Source organism: Oncorhynchus gorbuscha, linkage group LG23 (genome assembly GCF_021184085.1).
Source record: "Oncorhynchus gorbuscha isolate QuinsamMale2020 ecotype Even-year linkage group LG23, OgorEven_v1.0, whole genome shotgun sequence".
Lineage (NCBI taxonomy): Eukaryota > Metazoa > Chordata > Actinopteri > Salmoniformes > Salmonidae > Oncorhynchus > Oncorhynchus gorbuscha.
Window position 1 is genome coordinate 61,587,690 of NC_060195.1, and position 20,230 is coordinate 61,607,919.

Here is a 20,230-nt window from a genome sequence, read left to right on the forward strand (position 1 = left end):
TCTCCATTGAGTCATTTATTTGTAAGGCACCATAGACATTTCCTTACTGCCGAGCGCTTTCAGTCATGTTGTGTAGTCAATGTTTGTTTGTTTGGTTTACATTAGATGCGACTTTTCCCCTCCACATCTCTTCTTTTAAATGAAGTTATAAGTATTGGTTTTTCATAACACAGATGACATACATTATCGCCAAGTACACACTTATGAAGTTTCACATATAACGACAAAGTAAAGAGTTTTAAAAATTACATTTACAAAGCTCAACAAGGAGGTGACATTTCCTCAGCATTGTCAAGGGGGCAGGAGAGGAGGGGGGGGGATATTGGGTAGTACCTCTTTCCATAGCACATCACATAATACACACGCTGCACTGACACGTCATCTTCCATCACACGCATACACACCAAAAGCAGCTTTGAAACATACAAAAATGCTTAAAAAAGTATATATGTATATTGATATATAAATGGGCCCTTCACAACAGAAACACACAAACCATTCATGTCAGAGTTTTGCTCTAAATTCAATCAAACCTGCAATAGCAAAGTTTACAGTGTCTTGGTTTACAAACTACTGCCCGAAAACACATTTCCTATTCTGAAAACTTGAAGCATCTACCTGTGAGGGGAGTCTACCTGGCAGTAGTAGTACATTTTTAGGGTCCTGTGATTTTAATTAACCCATTTGGGGGGGGGAATAAAGTCTGTGTAAATACTGGGGTTTGATTGAATACAGCCCTGGGTCTGGTTTGGTGTGGCATTGCTGCCACCTACTGTCCTGGAGAAGAACTAAAACTTATCGCCTTGAATTAGAAAGACAGTTATGCGTCTGAGGGTAGGTAATAGGTTAGTGCGCTACAGCTGTGTTCAACGGTTTGGCACCATGCTCGCTCACCACACATTCTAGCTCCAAGTGCTATGCTAACCAACAGAACGACATATGCAAATGTATTCCTCTCCCTTTCTACCAATAGGATCTGATCTGAATGAGCACATGATTGATGTGAAGTTTAGGTCCCGTTAGATTTAGGCCTCGTCCACGATCAACCCTTACCCCTCGGACACTTCCTCCATCTAAGGGGAAGTGCTTAGGGGCTAGGGGTTGATTTGGGACTGGACCATAGACTGTCAGTTAAGAGAGTGGACAGACAGGGGCGGGAGGGAGAATACGAAAGGTGGTTGATAAAAATAAAACGTAAGTTTGCACACACACACTCGCTCTAGCTCCTATGACTTTTACACTCGACTGTCTTACTCAAGTGGCCCTTTCAGAACACTGTCTGTGAGATCAGTGAGCAGAGTTAGCAGCCAATCAGCAGAGACCTACAGGAGGAAGTCGTCCGTAGACACTGATCAAAGGTCAGTAATGTTTTGATCGTTTAAATCTGAGTTTAAGGGCAACTTCTACTAGGAGAAAAGGAACACAGGTCAGGGGTTAAAGGGTTAGCGCTAAGATGGGACCAAGTCACAATTTTGCAAGTCTCAAGTTTTAAGCTTTGAGTCAAGTCCCAAGAAATAACGGGCAAGTCTCAAGTCAAGTCCCACAGCTCAGGTCGAGTCAAGTCACAAGTTCCTAATTTTGGGTTTCGAGTCCTCAAGTCAACGGTTAAGTGTTTTATGCCAATTTCATTGCAACTGCAATGATTTAGGACCAACGTGTTTTAAAAACTGAACGCAACAATTTTTGGGGACTGATCCAGATGCCCTGATGCAGAGATGGCACCACAGGTCCCAGAGTGGTTAGTTTCCCCTGGGGCTCAGACCTTTCCCTAATCTGGTAACCTAACCAGGTATAAGGACTTTATAGGGTATGACAGTCATGAATCAGTTGTAAAATGGTTTTTATATGGACAATGATGTGAGTGGGACCCAAGATTATTATTATTATTTTTACTCCTGGCCCTAGGGAGGATGAAAACCCCTGTCAAACTGCAGCAACCCTGTACTTGTTCACATGAATTATATTTAAAAACTAGACTAAACAGGGGTTTCCTCTACAGACAAAACAATTGCAATTGGACAATACAACTCACAGGGCTTGCTTTATGCAGGTTTGCATCGTGTAGGCCTCTGCAACTTTAATTCAAAAGTAACTCACATAGTCCATGTAAATCAGTAGTGTTTGATTAATTTCAGTTAATAGTTTTAGATTGAAAAGGTCAAGGCAGCCTAGCTAGTCCAAGTTTGAATTTAGCTTAAACCAAATTTGATCACATTCACATTTTCTCCTAACACAAATAAATGGTCTATAAAATAGGCTACATAACATTACCACCTGGTTGGTATCAGTAGCCTAGTTGATTAGACTGAGAAGTCATCTCGTTTTCTTCCCCTAGAGTTTAGGTGTAGTCTGCTGTAACATTTCGGGTTAAGAGTTCTTGCTTTTGTTTGTTGGGAGTGATGTGTTATCACGTTTGCTAAATAAATACCGCAGGACAGTGGAGAGTGGGGCGCTTGATAAAATGTCAAGTCATAAAATGTCCAAGTCACGTGACTCGAGTCCACATCTCTGGGTTAGAGGTCAGGGTAGTATCTGTTGGCAATGGGTTGTCAGCAGCAATAGTGAACAGAGGAGAGGAAAGGAAAAGAGGAAGGAGTCAGACAGAGGAGACCTGTCCAACAGGCTTGGTGACGAACTGATTTGATGATAATAGAAGATGAAAAAGAAGGATAAGGAAGCGATGGAGTGGAGGCCCAGAGAGTAATTCTAGAGACCTGAACCACGGGGTGACACCTACTGTATGAACACTCAACTCACCCCCCCTCCCCCTTAGCCCTCCCACAGTAGATCCACGCCTGGTTGTCCATCAGTCCAACTTGTCTCACCCTCGCCCCGCTCTCCACTCCTTCCCATCCACGCTCCACCATCAGTCGGACTTGTCTCCGTCTTCTTCCCTCTGTTCTCTCTCTGCTGCGTCTCTGGCCTTGTCTTCTTTAGCCAGCTGGGCCTGAGCCTGGTGGGGAGGAGACCAGAGAACAAAACACAAGGAGTGGAAGAGAGCCGTAAACTGTCATGTGTGGGTTACCTGTAGGGGCGTGTGTGTGTCACCTGCTATGGGGGTGCGCACGCGTTACCAAATACAGGAAGACCCCACAAGTGGCAGACAAATAAAACCAAAAGATGTTGTTTGAGCAACATATCCTCACGTAAGACAATATCACTCCGTTCAAGATTATATTTGGTGCTAGGGGGTGTGCGCGCGTTACCTGCTAGGGGGTGCGTTACCTGCTAGGGGGTGCGTTACCTGCTAGGGGGTGCGTTACCTGCTAGGGGTGGGTGCGTTACCTGCTGGGGGTGGGTGCGCGTTACCTGCTGGGGGTGGGTGCGCGTTACCTGCTGGGGGTGGGTGCGCGTTACCTGCTGGGGGTGGGTGCGCATTACCTGCTGGGGGTGGGTGCGCATTACCTGCTGGGGGTGGGTGCGCATTACCTGCTGGGGGGTGGGTGCGCATTACCTGCTGGGGGGTGGGTGCGCGTTACCTGCTGGGGGGTGCGTGCGCGTTACCTGCCAATTCACAGCCGACTGAAGTGTTGTTTGTTGGTCTTGAGATGTGCTTTTTGACACTTTGTGTTTAACAGTGTCTCTCCGTTTCACCATTTCTCACCATCTCAGGCACTACATCAACATATGTGAAAATAACGCTATGTTTTGCAGTCAAAAAGACTAGAAAAGAAAGAAATGTCTTTCTAATGACATCAACCAATTCTTAGACAATTTAGTATGGAATGCCTAGTCCTAATTGGTTCCAATTAAAAGTAGGCATTCCATACTAAATTGTCTAAGAATTGGTTGATGTCATTGGAAACACTAATCTTCCTCTGTCTTTTTGACTACAAACATTTAAAAAAGCATTAATTTCACATATGGTGGTGTTGGGAGGGAGCTGGAGATGATGAATGACTTTTTTTTACATTTCCTTTTAAATGAGGTGTCCCCACCACAAAGCTAGAATACTGCCTTGCAAGTATTGGTTCGGCCTTACAATACTTGCAAAACATAAGCTTTCATTCACCTCAATGTACTTGTATGCTTCGCGCTGGCAGTGACACTGGCTAGCAGAGCAACGTTGACGCTAACATCATTATTTGTGCTAGCGAAAGCTTTGTCTTCTCGTGTTGCTGGTCGCTCGACAACCATGGGTTCAGCCACATCAGTATCACTGGCAGACACATCGGGCTCTTGTTGTTGATCTTGTAGCTTAAAGCTGCAATATGTAACTTTTTGGGTGACCGGACCAAATTCACATAGAAATGTGGAGTTATAGACCTGACATTCTCATTGAAAGCAACTCGAAGAAGTGGTAGATCCGTTCTATGTCCACTATTTCTATGATTCCCGGTCTTAAGTTTATTTTTTGTGCACCAGCTTCAAAACAGTGAAAATATAATGTTTGGTTATGGAAAATATATTAGATTGTACAATGATTCTGTACACTACTTGCATGTTTTGTCACAAACTGAAATGAGGCGAACGGTTAACATTTTTGCAACCAAGCTGAGCGATTTCCTCATGGTACTCATTTAAAATAAAATGTGATCCTCTTCATCCTTCTCCTGACAGAGGTGAATGCAGATCCTCTCAAGGTAGCTATTCAAAGGCTTGCGTTTCCAGCCTACTGAGGTAGCTCCAGCCTCGGAATACATTATGCTACGATTGGCTCATTGAACTGCGTGTTGCATTATGGTATTGGTAGTTCTTTGTGTGATTACCAACCATAAAATAGCAGAAATACTACAACCACGGCAATATTGGTTCTGGGGGTATAAGTCCCCACTTGGATACATCACTTTGACCGTTTAGCGCATATTTATTTTTAGTCACATATGCGAGTGAAATGGTCACACTGTAGAGCCCTGGAGAGGTGTGTTGCCGATGGTAGGTGTGTGTGTGTGTTACCTGTGCATGTGCTGCCTGTGAGTGGGAGTGAGAGGCCAGGATGGAGGACAGGGACATCAGTCCGGCGCTGGAGGTTGGGGGGAGGCTGGGAGCAGACAGACCCATGGGGAGAGGGGCCATCGTGGGGAGGCCCAAGCCCTGGAGCTGAGACAACTGGTGCACCTGGAGCTGCTGCTAAACGCACAGACAGATACACATGGTTATATACACACACATATTCATACACGAGTCACGTATGCGCGGTTAACACACACACCAGCCTACCCGTATAATAGAGTTCATCTCAGGAGGAGTGACCTGCTTGGCTCGCTCTATGGCCCCTAAGACCTGCTGCTGATGCTGCAACACACACACATCCAAACACATTTAGCTATTGTACAGAATTAAACAGATTGACATTGTACAGCACGTTGATATGGGATTATGTTATCCTAAGGAAAAGTATGTGTAGAGAGGAGAGTGTAATACCTCTTGAGATAGGTAGGGGAGAACCTGAGCACAGATCCCGTTTAGTCTCTTCACGATCTCAGCCTGGGGAGAAGAGACAGACTGACAGTCAGAATCATAGAGATAGAGGTGTCTAGTGCCCAAAGCCCGTTTTAGCATGGGCAGCACCATTGAAGACACTCACCATTTTTAAGTAGTTAACTGAGTGGTACTTCCTATGGGTTAAGGAAGGATCACAAAATTCCATTCAGATCATCAGGACGGAGCAGCCATTTTTAAATTTTTTTTTAACCTTTATTTAACCAGGCAAGTCAGTTAAGAACAAATTATTATTTTCAATGACGGCCTAGGAACAATGACGGCCTAGGAACAGTGGATTAACTGCCTGTTCAGGGGCAGAACGACAGATTTGTACCTTGTCAGCTCGGGGGTTTGAACTTGCAACCTTCCAGTTACTAGTCCAACACTCTAACCACTAGGCTAACCGTGGCTTTATACCGTTTCAAACAACACAGTCTTGGTGGCCGTGTGCACCCTTTCAGTTTGTTTACCAACTTAGAAGTAGTAGAATAAGAAAATGTACTACTTCAAAATGGCGATGGCCTCAATGGTGCCAATGCTCTCACAGATGCCATAATGGGAAAGATGCAATGTTGCATCTTCTAACAATCTCTATGGTCCCAACACTGGCTTTACCATACAACACAGTACCAGAGAGAGAGAGAAGGGGGAAGAGAGGGGGGAAAGAGAGTGAGAGAAAATAAGTTACCTGTTTGTGCATTTCAATGTTCAGTCCATAAGACATCTCGTAGTACTGCAAAAAGAAGATTTGGGAGTTTGTGACTTAACACTAACATACTGCAGAATTCCAAATCAATCCCTAGCCCTCAATACACTTGTGTACAGTACCAGTCAAAAGTTTGGACACACCTACTCATTCAATGGGTTCTTTATTTTTACGATTCTCTACACTGTAGAATAGCGAAGACATCAAAACTATGTAATAACCCACATGGAATCATGTAGTAACCAAAAAACGGGTTAAACAAATCAAAATATATTTGAGATTCTTCAAAGTAGCCACCCTTTTCTCAACCAGCTTCATTTGGAATGCTTTTCCAATAGTTTCCACATATGCTGAACACCTGTTGGATGGTCCAACTCATCCCAAAACATCTCCATTGGGTTGAGGTCGGGTGATTGTGGAAGCCAGGTCATCTGACGCAGCACTCCTTTTTCAAATAGCCCTTACACAGCCTGGAGGTGTGTTGGGTCATTATCCTGTTGAAAAACAAAATATAGTCCTACTAAGTGCAAACCAGATGGGATGGCGTATCGCTGCAGCATGCTGTGGTAGACATGCTGGTTAAGTGTGCCTTAAATTCTAAATAAATCACAGACAATGTCACCAGAGAAGCACCCCCACACCACATTCTCCGTACTTCATGCTGGGAACCACACATGCGGAGATCATCCGTTCACCTACTCTGTGTCTCACAAAGACACGGTGGTTGGAACCAAAAATCCCCAAATGGGACTCATCAGACCAAAGGACAGATTTCCACCAGTCTAATGTTCATTGCTTGTGTTTCTTGGCCCAAGCAAGTCTCTTCTTATTGGTGTCCTTTAGTAGTGGTTTCTTTGCAGCAATTCGACCATGAAGGGCTGATTCACACAGTTTCCTCTGAACAGTTGATGTGGAGATGTGTCTGTACTTGAAATCTGTGAAGCGTTTATTTGGGCTGCAATTCCGAGGTGCAGTTAACTCGAATGACAGTTTCATCACAGTGCTTGATGGTTTTTGTGACTGCACCCGAAGAAACTTTCAAAGTTCTTGAAATTTTCCAGATTGACTGACCTACATGTCTTAAAGTAATGATGGACTGTCGTTTCCCTTTTTTCTCTGGATTGGCTCAAACGCATGAAGGAAAGAAATTCCATAGAAATTAACATTTAACAAGGCACACCTGTTAATTGAAATGCATTCCAGGTGACTACCAAGAGTGTGCAAAGCTGTCATCAAGGCAAAGGGTGGCTACTTTGAAGAATCTCAAATATATTTTGATTTGTTTAACGCGTTTTTGGTTACTACATGATTCCATGTGTGTTATTTCATAGTTTTGATGTTTTCACTATTATTATTCTACAATGTAGAAAATAGTAAAAATAAAATAAAAACCCTGGAATGAGTAGGTGTCCAAACCTTTGACTGGTACTCTATATCTGAGAGAATTGTAGTAATGGCCAACGTGTATCCTAGGTTGGCTAAAAGTAAAAGAAGAGGTGATGATGTCACTCACCATGATGTAATGACGCTGCATCTCTGACTTCTCACTAGCTAGCTTGTCACACTCCATCTTCAAGCTGATTGGATATATGACAACATTTGGTAAGGAACATGTCTATATATATGAGTGAGTGCATGTTGGAATCTGAGTGCACGCAGTGTGTGTGACATGAGTGTTTGTGGGTGTGTGTAGGTGGGTATTTTCAGTGTGTGACTGAGCATGTGTGTGTTTCAGTGTTACCTATGGTATTGTGCTTGTAGGAACTGAAACTCGTCCTTGATGCGGTCGCAGGAGTCAGAGGTGGTGAACTTGAGAGGCTGGGAGGACTGGGAGGAAGCCTGGGAGACAACAATAACAAACATACAACAGTCAGAATCCCCAAGACAACAACAACAAACAGTTAGACAATCAACAAGATATCAACAACCAGTGAGAAGCTGCGTTTCCATCCCCTACCCCTCTCACTGACGTGTGCATTTCTTCACTCCCCCTGTATGTGGGACTGTATGTTTATCAGAAGGGGCGTACACCTGGGTGTGTGATAGAAAGGGAACAGGCACGGTTTGTGACTGTGTGTGTGTGAGAGTGAGACAGATGGGGGTGGTATTGTTTGTTTAGTAACAGAGGGCTTGACCTCTGAGATTAACCTTACAGCAGGGTTTTTTTCTAGGCTTTTACCAGGGGCTGGGGTGGGGGGGATAATATTAGCGCAGGCTGAGAGGATGTGTGAGTCTGTGAGTATGGTCAGTGTTAGAGTTTCCAGAGGTGGCCAACTAACAAGAATGACCCCAGGCTGAGTCAGAGCCATAATCCAGTGTTAAGCTTCTCATCAAGGCCTTACTACTTCAGACTGGTGGAAGGAGGCCACCACCCAAATTACACCAGGGCTCTACAACTACCATCCTGGAGACTTACTGGCTGTGAATGCTTCTGCTCCAGCCCCTACACAAACACACTTGGTTTAGCTAATCAAAGGTCCTCCTGATGAGGTGATTAGTAGGGTTGGAGCAAAAGCCTGTGCACCCAGTAGAGCACACACACTCTCCAGGAGGGGCTGGTCACTACTAGAATTGAGAGAGGACAGGTTTATGCAGGGACAAACCCTGATTAGTGTGAACTACAATCCCGGCCTAAGGGGAAGTAGGACGCCAAAGAGAAAGAAGAAGCACAGAAATAGGCTCAACCCTAAACTGTGTACATTCTTATTTCCCACCCACTATCATCATTAGCACACCAGTATTAATTTAAAAACCTTTAGGCCTAAATTATATAGCCACAACATCCCGTATATTTCAGTTGGTAGAGCATGGCACTTGCATCGCCAGGGTTGTGGGCTCGATTCCCTGGGCCACACATACATAAAATGTGGGCATGACTAAGTCGCTTTGAATAAAATAGTCTGCTAAATGGCATATTTTTATTCTATATTACATCCACTTCTGTAGTGATCCCAAATGGCATAGTGGCAGGAAGTCCTTGAGACTAAAATGTAATCAAGGATCCAAATTAAAGACATCCATTGAATCCTCAATCAAGGGTAACTTTTAATTATTATTGTATGAATTAACTGACTTAATTCCACATGCCCTTAAGGTTTAGGTTTGACTAAGACAGACAATAAGAAAAGTGATCTAGCTAGCAACGTTGGCTAGGCTACGTTTTATTAGCACATGTCACTTTACCTAGCTAGCTGAGATATCCCTGTTCAAATATGTCACATTACTAATGAGTGGAAAACGTTTAGTATAGTAATATAGACTGGCTAAAATGTAAAAATCCATTCACAAAGCTTAATGAAAACCGCTGTAGTTAGTAATATTGGTTAGCTAACGTTAGCTAGCTAAGTGGGAGCTAGCCTGGAATGTAAACAAATGCCGGGGGCGCGTGACAGACAAGCGATTGAATCCATCATCAACAACACAAATGAAAACATACCACGGCCATCGTAGATATCCCCTTTATTCTTACATGGATAAAGCTTAATTGCTTATGTGGCTAGCTAGAATAGCTAGAATTTAGCTATCATCGAGCTAGTTATGCTAACGTTAGCTACTTACCGAGTGTCTTGATTGTGGAAACATCATGTCAATGGATTTATCGGTGTTCCTCAGCAACCAGGACAAAAATATCTAGACCCCGTTTTTGGACAACTATAACGTCTTCCCTTTCTTGTTTTTTAGACAGCTACGTTAATGTTGGCTATGTATTTATCTTAACGTTATCTAGGACACCAGTTACCCGGTCTCGCGCCGTGATTGTTTTTTCTCCAACGCTGTTGGCTAGCTAGCGTTGGTTTTGATTTGGTTCCTGGCTAAAAATTAACAAATTGCACCAACAAAGGCTGAACATCAAGACGTGCAAAATTAGATATGGCACCGATTACGAATAATCTTAAAATAAATCTGGGCTAGGTAGATGTTGACAAAGTCACAGCAATATCCTTTCTTGTTAGCCAACTAACTAGCTAGCAAATCTTAGCAGAGAAGCGAGCCAACGTAAGTTTAGGTAGCAGATTTGTATATTGTCCAATTCCTCGTAGATATTCTAGCTACTGTCAAGTGGGGCAATCGTGTCGAAAATCTGTTCTTGAAAAGCGTCTTCAACTCCACAATACGTTAGCTAGCTACCGATAGCTGGCTAGCTAGCTAATGTCCACACACAAGCCTTCACTACTGAAACCACCCCTTGCGCTACAAAATGTACGAGTCATCGATGAGCGGGCGTTGCATGTGATGAGAGAATGAGGTGGCGCTCCGAAGGCCCATTTTAGATGTCAAATGTATAAAATTACAGTTTGCGGAAGTGTTGCTGCTGCCATGTGCCCCCGGTGGAAGGTGTGCAGAACTGTCCTCCGATGATGCACGCAAGTGTGAGATGTGGTGGTTCCCTAACACTCATAACAATAGCCTGCTCATAATGTATAATAACCCCATTCCCATAACTTCGGTATCATGATCCTCATAATGTAGATGAAATATGTCCATCACTGATTATTTCTATTCTGTGACACTCCATCTATTTCACTATTAGAAGTCACAGAATGACAACTGACAATTCTGAGAGACAGCATTTCAAAAACACCAAGAGAGGATGGAAAACCTCTGTATAGACCCAAGAGCCATATTGTATAGACACTCTTTGACGGAACAAGGGCCAGGTCCAGAAACAACCCCTATTGTTCAGAACCATAGGCACTTGAAGGCCTACTCATCAAATCCTCTGAGAACTACAGAAGTGCATAGTGACTAGAGGAGAAGTGCTTGGGTTGTTTCTAGACATGGAATATGCCAGACTAGTCATGAACCACACACACACCATCAGCAAGTATACGAACAAATTTATTTAAATTTAAAACAGATACCTTGTCATTATGTTCTCTCTTAGAAGGCGGCGATGATCGTAATAAATCATGTTCATGTTTGAATGAGGATCAGGCAACAGTGGTTGAAACAAATGCATGAAAACACAACAACAAAAAAGAAATATGGCGAGAGTATTGCAAATCAATAATACATAACCAACCGATCAATCAATAACCGATTTCACCCTTTCATCAAGATCTCTGCATCAGCCAATACATTTTTCCGAGGCCTCACCTCCTCCCAACACTAAACAATACATGCAATTATATAATTACACAAAAAATGTGTACTTATAGTTTTTGTTAGGGGTGGCGTAGTCGCCACGTGTTTAGGTCTCTGGTGTTCTTAAAAATGGGACCAACCAAGATGGCTGTTCCCTGATGATGATGTCAGCGTTGGCACTTAAGAGAGAGAGAGCCTGGCTCTAGAGAGAGTTGGGTTGGCACACAATATAATACATAATTTACATTTGGGTTACATACAAAATAAACAAAAACAGCATTGTATATTTTATACACCAACTAAAACGTTTAACCCTCAGGTTTCCTTAGATTAAAAAATAAATCAAGTGGTCCTAAATACAATAGTGTTCCGGTAATGTTTTTTTAATCTTACAAAAAAGATTGAAAGGAAATAAGTCAAGCTAAGTTCTCAATATGCACCATGTCCATATTAATCTGACCAGGTAAAACTCTGGGTCCTAGTTAAAGCCTAGGAAAAACTCTGGGCCCTAATGTGCAGACACTTCAGGAGTGCCAACCAATTAACCCACAGAAAGTGGTAAACAAGAGATTAGTAGTGTTTCCAATAAATATAACTGATTAATTACCAAGTTAGATGATTGTAGTTAGGGCTGTTTTCACCCTTCATTGTGGAGGCAGTACAGGAGCCCAAGTGCTTGTCTGTTTGCTATGTGAGTTGTATTCAACACATTGTTTGTGGGCAGGTCAACACTGAATTAAATACTGCATGTCATACTTGGATAACATCCTCTAATACTGGCTGCAGTGTGCAGGCTTTAGTTCCAGTACAACACTAACACACTTGGTTCAACTAGTTGCGGTCTAAATCCCAAACCATGATTAGTTCTCAATCAGTTGACTGGGGTGTTAGTGCTGGTATGAAACAAAATCCTGCACAGGTGTGCTAGAGCTGTGTGTTGTGCAGCTATGCTTTAACTTGGAATAGCATTTTAACACCTGGTTTACCTGCCTCTACTGTAGTTGTGTCTATTGACAATGTGTAAAATCTCCTCAACAAGCACAAAGCACACTCCCGGATGGTAAAACTAACAGTAGGACATTAGAAGGAAAGTTCCCCTTAACACTGATCTAAGGTCACTTTTGCATCCCCCCTAATGGATAAAGGCCCAATGCAGACATTTTTTAAAAACCTCAAAATCAAGTAATTTCTGGGTAACAGTTAAGTACCTTACTTTGATTATTTTTGAAGCATTTTGAGTGAAAACTAACAAAATGAGGTTTTTGGCAAGAGTAATTTATCAAGCATGAATTTTGCTAGGACTGTCAAAGTGGTGTGAGTGGCATGGGGGAAACTGAAAACTAGCTGTTATTGGCAGAGAGGTTTGAAACTTTATTTATTGGTTTATTAACTAATTTACTGCATGGTGATATCCAACAGACAAATCAAAACCCCATCCCACCAAAACAGGCAGAAATTTCAGATGGTCTTTTCAAACAGCTCTTACACTAAAATAGCATTATCACCATTTTCACAAGATTATTCCAACCTCAGTGTAGAAATCTATACAAAACACAGGAAAATCACAATTGACTGCACTGGGTCTTTAAGGTTAGCATTGAGGGAGGGTAAGCTGATCCAGGATCACACCCTTGATGATAACACATCAAACAGTGAAGTAGGGAACATGGGGCTTGAGAGATTCCCTCATTCGGAGCTGGAAGCTTGTCTGATCCACTGTTGATCCAGAGAAATACAAAGTAAAAAAATTAACCTTCTAATGATAGTGTTGGTCATGTATCCTACCACAGCTGTATTCACACACAGTCTTTGTTGATACAAACACTCATGAGTGAATGGCTTAGTTGACTGTGAACCTAAAACCAGGGGTGCACGACCCAATGCTTCGAAGTCCGCATTCCTGCTGGTTTTCATTTCTCCCCGGCATTTGCTTGATCAATGAATGTTACCAATCGGCTAGGGATTGCAAACACCTGATTTCACAGGTAGAAATCCATTTTTGGTTAGAAGGCAACAGAAAAAAAACACAGCAAAACTGCAGCCCTTGAGGACAGAACGCAACAGTGTACCCTTGTCCTCTACTGCCCATCGCTTTCTAGGATTTGTGAATTCACTCAACGAATTTCCACTCACTTCATGAATTGAAAACCGAATTGAGCCCCGTCTCTCCCCATCTGCCTGCCTGTCTGATGCATGGCGATAGCCCTTAATGAGAATAATGAATAAGAGTTGCCTGTAGAAAGAGGTTCAAAAGTAGATCTGCAACGTCACTGATTCTATCAAAGCAAGCCTCGGAACTTTAACTAAAACAACTCAAACCAACGACAACGCAAACTGTGTTTAAATTACAACGACAGAGCAAGCATAGACCGTACTGGTCTCCAATCACTGGTTATAAAAATTCACCTACGTTCATATGGTACATTTCCTATGTATGCAGTTACAGAGCTGTGCCTATTAGAAACCCAAGAGGAGAAATACAAGTTTTCATCAATGAAACGAAACAAAGTGACTTAATGTGAGAAGAAAACCATAGAATTTAACATGGATATAGATAGAATGGCAAAGTACATCTGGAATTGTCTTAAGATAAAAAAAGAAAGCAGAGATTTAGTACATACTATAGTAGACGTTTGTTTCGTTACAGCAGTTTAGACTCAAGTCTAGCCCCGACCGCATTTCAACATGATAGAAACAAAAGCAGTCAAATTCATCAACACCTTCAAACCTGGTTCCATAAATTATTAAATTAAAAAAAAAAAAAATCTTTATTTAGTTACTCTTTTAATATCCTGTCTTTAGTCAACATATTGTGAATAACTAATCTGCTCTAGTGTTAGTAAGGAGAAGCTGCAGAGGAGAGCCGAGGATCTAGAATGTTCTAGACTAGAAGGCTCCTGATGGTTTAGAACCTCTGTTCTGAGACTGTTCCTTTCCTCTCACTGCAGCCCTCTGTGTGTGTAGTCCTCTTATAATCAACTGATTATCAATCATCAAAGAAATCCAGAATCACAGTATAAATACTAGCAAATTCATAGGAAAACAAAAACAGTACACTATCGAAAAAAAGTGGATTTTCTTTTTTTTGTGTTTTTTTTTGCCAAAGATTTTTTGTACCACAGAGTGTTTTTGTACAGGAGCGTTTCTGTGTACATGTATTTACAAACAGAAATATACACAAACAATAACTTTTTGTAGACTTCAGAGTACGCTGTCCATTTGGGAGGCAGGATCATACGTCCCCCGCTCCCACCAATCAACAACCACCTCTCATCAACAAACAAAAGTGTCTATACAGTAAAAAAAAGTAAACAACGTAAAGCTTCCTGTGTGTCTGGGATAATGGATGCCACCGTGTCATTTGTGGGGATGGATTGCACAGAATCTCCAGAGCACATCTATTTGGGTCGCTGGGCAACTTAACACGTGATGTCATTCTTTCAGACTGATGTACCGTATGCTGATGACATCATCCATTCATGACTCCCTCCCCCTCAGCGACTGTCCAATCAGAACATAGTAGCGAGTATTGGATGTTCGGTAATCTTAATGTAGTGTTTATCAAACTCGAACATGGTACTGCGGATGTCAAACGGAAGGTTCCGGTGTATCAGTCAGTATACCAGTGAAGGAGGGAAGCGATGTGATCAAACCTAAACATGAACAACCACAGTCGTCTGTAAAGGATCAAATTAGAGTCCGTTTCTGGTTACCATCTTGTTTTTGTGATATTTTGGCAATTTTGCAAATTTTTTAAATACGAGATTTTCTTTTGTTAACCGCTTCTAAAACTTTTCAAACCACTTCTTAGTCGTCAGATAGAAGTTGACGTAGCAACAAGTTACTATTATTAAAAACTATTTGTAAAAAAGCTCAGCGATACACATATTTAATCAATTAGCTTTTTCCACTCCTTCTGGTGCTTTCAGTCTTAGTGTATTTTGTCTACATATGTAATTACTTTATAACATATTTAATTATATATATATTTTTTGCGTTTGCAACGATCACTCGGAGTATACATTCATCGATGCGAGGTGCAAACAGAATCCTTGGTCTGACTCCTCATTTGTGTGTGACATCACTTCCTGCTTGGGTCCTAGTGGCTTCCTTTGTTACCTCATCATCTCCACCCCACTCCCTGTCTTTATCCCCTCCCTTATAGAGTGTAAAACGTCACCCTCTCAGGTGTTTTTTTGCCTTGCGTTTGGGTCACTCCTTCCACCAAATCAGAGGATGTGATCTCAGGCCAGTTGACTGATGGTTCAAGGGATAAAGACCCACAGTTCACTGACCGCACTGGTCCTCTTCCTCACCTTCTCACACGCACACACACACACACACACACACACACACACACACACACACACACACACACACACACACACACACACACACACACACACACACACACACACACACACACACACACACACACACACACACACACACACACACACACACACACACACACACACACACACACACAGTCCCCTCCCGTAGTCACTGTATACTGCATGGCGTGTGTGTATGTGTGGTATGGAGAAGAGGAGACTGACAAGCTGCTGAGAACGAGGGAGAGGACAGGCTTATGGCAAAAGGGTAGAAAGAGGGAAGGAATGACAGAGCGAATGGGAGGAGAGATATTGGAAGAGAGGGGTCTTAAAATCGCTGGAGTGAAAAGCAGGAGGGGAAAGATCAACTAGACATGTAGGTGTGTGTAAGCTTCATAGGTGTCCGCGTGTGTGTGTGTGTGTGTGTGTGTGTGTGTGTGTGTGTGTGTGTGTGTGTGTGTGTGTGTGTGTGTGTGTGTGTGTGTGTGTGTGTGTAGGCTAAGCTGTGCAACTAGGAAGAGTGTGTGCGTGTGTATGCAAGAGTCTCTCAGACCAGGTTGTATTCTTTGAGGTTGAGCTGCAGGATGGTGTCTTTGACGGCAGCGAAGACGAAGCGGATGTTCTCGGTGTCCGTGGCGCAGGTGAAGTGGGAGTAGATGATCTTGTCGCTATCCGGGTTCAGGTCCACAAACATCTTCAGGATAAACTCCCGGCCCGCCTGGGCATCTCGCTGGGGACCTGGGGCGGCACAGACACGAGCACACACACACACACACACAGTCAATCCCGCATCACGGTAGTCAGAAACCATCAGACACATGGTATATCACGAAGGTAACTGTAGACAGACACACACACCATCAAACTCAGGGAAGTAATCGACCAGGTGGGAGTATGAGATCTTCTCCTCCAGCAGATCCTTCTTGTTGAGGAACAGGATGACGGAGGAGTTCTGGAACCAGGGGTAGGTGATGATGGTCCTAAACAACGCCTTACTCTCCTCCATACGGTTCTGACAGAGGGACAGAGGACAGTTAGTAAGGGTGTTTGATGTGTGTGTGCGGCGAGTGTGTGGTATCTTTGACATGATAACCACAGATCTAGGATCAGATTACCTAACCCAAACTCCAAAAATGAACCATTAAGGCATATCAGATCCTGGATCACTGGATAGAGTCAAATTCTACCTAGTCCACCAATGTTTCACTATTGGAAACCGGGAGGGCAAAGGCGAGCCATCTCTCCCACCTTTCCCTAGTGTGTGTGTGTGTACACACCTCGTTGTCAGACTCCACCAGGACTTGGTCGTACTCGCTGAGGGCCACCAGGAACATGATGGAAGTGACATTCTCAAAACAGTGGATCCACTTCCTCCTCTCTGACCTTTGACCCCCTACATCCACCATCCTGGAGCATGGACGGAGCGAGGAGAGGTGCCAGGACACAGAGGACGAGAGAGAAGAGACGTTAAACAGTGTTGTTGTGTTTGTGGAACAACTAAAAGAACAACTAATAAGAAAAACTAAAATGGCTTCCTGAATCCATCCATGCAAAAGGGTTGGTCCTCATTGATTTTCCATGTCTGTGATTTAACTCCACATACAGTAGTGTATGGATGGATTCAACAGCTACATGAAGACTGAGCCCAAAACCACACACATATACAGAAGGGTGGTGGCAAACTTGAGATGTAGAATCCCAATGGCCGCCATTTTGGCACCTAACGTTCCAAGACAATCCCATTCCACTGAGAATCTAAACGAGAACGTTTGGTGGCAACATGGAGGATAGTTTGTTCACTGAATTCTGTCTCATCTACGGCCCTGAGAGGTCAGTTAGAAGGAGAGCCTACGGTGGAAAACACACACAGATCATAAACTGAAATACAGTACCAGTCAAGTTTGGACACACCTACTCATTCCAGGGTTTTTCTTTATTTTTACCATTTTCTACATTGTGGAATAATAGAAGAAATCAAAACTATGAAATAACACATGGAATCATGTAGTAACCAAAAAAAGTGTTAAACAAATCAAAATATATTTTGTATGGGAGATTCTTCAAAGTAGCCACCCTTTGCCTTGATGACAGCTTTGCACACTCTTTGGTCGTTCTCTCAACCAGCTTCATAAGGTAGTCACCTGGAATGCATTTCATATAACGGGTGTGCCTTGTTTAAAGTTAACGTGTGGAATTTCTTTCCTTCATAATGCGTTTGAGACAATCCGTTGTGTTGTGACAAGGTAGGGGTGGTATATAGAAGACAGCCCTATTTGGTAAAAGACCAAGTCCACATTATGACAAGAACGACTCCAATAAGCAAAGAGAAACGACAGTCCATAATTACTTTAAGACATGAAGGTCAGTCACTGCAGAAAATTAAGAACTTTGAAAGTTTCTTTAAGTGCAGTCGCAAAAACCATCAAGCGCTACGATGAAACTGGCTCTCATGAGGACCGCCACAGGAAAGCAAGATGGTGTGGGGGTTGCTTTGCTGGTGACACTGTTGGTGATTTATTTAAAATTCAAGGCACATTTAACCAGCAAGGCTACCACACCATTCTGCAGCGATACGCCATCCCATCTGTTTGTGCTTAGTGGGCCTATCATTTGTTTTTCAACAGGAGATTACCCAAAACACACCTCCAGGCTGTCTAATGGCTATTTGACCAAGGATAGTGATGGAGTGCTGCATCAGATGACCTGGCCTCCACAATCACTCGAGGGATGAGTTGGACCGCAGAGTGAAGGAAAATCAGCCAACAAGTGCTCAGCATATGTGGGAACGCCAAGAGGTCTGGAAAAGCATTCCTCATGAAGCTAGTTGAGAGAATGCCAAGAGTTTGCAAAGCTGTCATCAAGGCAAAGTGTGGCTACTTTGAAGAATCTAAAATATATGTTTAACACTTTGTTGGTTACTACATGATTGTGTCCAAACTTTTGACTGGTACTGTATGTAACACAGTGTGGAAACAAATGTAGGTAACACTTTACTTCTTGAAGATCTGACTTTAAACTGCTTATTATCATTACATCATTTAGTTTATGTAGGCCTATGTTATAGGCAGTTTATAACCTTATCTATGCATAAAGTGTTACCCAGTGAATGGATCATCAGTAAAGAGTGAGCGGTGCCCATCACCATTCACAAGTTGCCCCTAACCTCAGATCTAGGATCAGATAACCTTACCCCAATTCAAAACATTAACCATAAGGGGGGTGAAGGTATATCAGATCCTGGATCAGTGGATGGAGGAGAATTATACCTAGTCCACCCAGTGGCAAGATGAGAGGGCAAAAAAAAGCAAACCAGCTCTCCCACCGTTCCCTAGTGTGTGTGTGTGTGTGTCCGTGTCCCTGAAGCATGAGCCAAGCGCAATTGTGCAACCCTGGTGGAGGGGAGACAAAAAGAGGAGAACGGGAGAGGAGGTAGAGAGAGGACTAGGAACAGAGAAAGAGGAGCAGATGAAGACTGAGGAAGGGATGAGAATAAAAATGGGAAGAAGATGGAGGGATACAGAAGGCACCTCTGATGGCGGGATTCCTCTGCTGGGTGAACGACAGGAGTGTGTCCTCCGAGTAGTTCTGACTGGAGTGTGTGTGTGTGAGAGTGTGTGCATGTCAAGGTTTCTTCCTTCCGTTTCTCTTTGCCACTGTCCTCCTAGGTTGTCTTTTAGGTTTTGTTAAGTGTTCTTCTGTGTTAAACGATTCAAGTAGAAGCAAAGGTAAGTCATGTAAAATGTTAGTCTGTCTGATCAAGTTACATTATGTACCAGGAACTGATTCAGACCAGGTGATACTTGTTCTAAGTCAGCGATATTAATCAATGATTTAACATCCAGGGAAAAGGCAACCAGCAGTACTGTGGTCTTCGAGGCCTAGATTTGCATAGTCCTGTCTTCAAATTAAACAGATAGTGAATGTATGCGATTTAATTTGTGATGAAACGCCCTCCTGTTGTAGCATGAGATACTGCAGTCCACAGAGACCAAGAGCCAATCAGAGCCCTGCAGGACCCCAGGCCCGAAATAACATCCTTCACTGGGAGAGAGAGAGAGGACGACCTCCTTTCCTCTGCCAGGATGAACAGAGGGGAGGAGAGGAGAAAGAGGGTGACCCATTTTAAAAAGACAGGCGCCAGAATGTAGGACTTTGGACTCACGAGGATGTGTCTGAGTGGAGGAGTTTGGGTGTGTGTGAGAGAGAGATCGGGCCATAATGGTGGAGATCAAGCCTACAATAAAACACAGCTCTGTCCACTGCTGATCGAAGAGCTCAATGATAGTTATGGAACAACCAGAACGTATGACATGTGAAATGAACGCACACATCGGTATGCCCTGTCCAAATACTGATAAATAAATGCATTCTTCCTTAATTGAAAGTAACTACTAATTCATGACATGACTGGATTGGTGAAAGCTTAAAGTGGGACCCTAACTTTCACCGATACTCTCATGCCAAAGCAGTGATTACTTTGAGAAAAGGAGGATGCATTTTAAGAAGTAATGGAGCAGGGTCATGGGATGATTCATTGGTTAACATGACTGCACAATGGCACTGATGCTAGCATCCCCTTCCTGAATGATGCATTTGCTAGGCCAATGTTAGCACCTTAGCCTCTTCTACTTGAATAGGATGCTTTTTGAAAGCGGACGTTAATTGCACCACCTGAATAATG

The 20,230-nt window shown here is 43.0% G+C and overlaps 2 protein-coding genes across 4 annotated transcripts in view; both read right to left on the reverse strand.

Moving 5' to 3' along the window:
* On the reverse strand, positions 1–10,457 carry LOC124010835 (TLE family member 5-like). Of its 2 annotated transcripts, none has more exons than XM_046323556.1 (8): positions 9,689–10,457; positions 7,872–7,969; positions 7,644–7,707; positions 6,113–6,157; positions 5,365–5,427; positions 5,161–5,235; positions 4,897–5,070; positions 1–2,953 (listed from the first exon to the last, which is right to left on the reverse strand). In XM_046323556.1, the coding sequence occupies exons 1-8, from the start codon at positions 9,713–9,715 to the stop codon at positions 2,867–2,869; spliced, it is 633 nt and encodes a 210-aa protein (XP_046179512.1). In that variant the 5' UTR covers positions 9,716–10,457; the 3' UTR covers positions 1–2,866. The 2 variants fall into 2 exon arrangements, with proteins under 2 accessions (XP_046179512.1, XP_046179513.1); XM_046323557.1 differs by having other exon boundaries at positions 4,897–5,067; positions 9,689–10,456.
* A 494-nt stretch (positions 10,458–10,951) lies between these two features.
* LOC124010445 (guanine nucleotide-binding protein subunit alpha-11-like) overlaps positions 10,952–20,230 on the reverse strand; it is a 34,818-nt gene continuing 25,539 nt past the window's right edge. For both annotated transcript variants that reach the window (XM_046322873.1, XM_046322872.1), the window contains exons 5-7: positions 16,827–16,956; positions 16,408–16,561; positions 10,952–16,287 (exon numbers count right to left, since the gene is read on the reverse strand). In XM_046322873.1, coding sequence (XP_046178829.1) covers positions 16,097–16,287; positions 16,408–16,561; positions 16,827–16,956 — 475 coding nt within the window. In that variant the 3' untranslated portion in view covers positions 10,952–16,096. The remainder of the gene's footprint in view (positions 16,288–16,407; positions 16,562–16,826; positions 16,957–20,230) is intronic.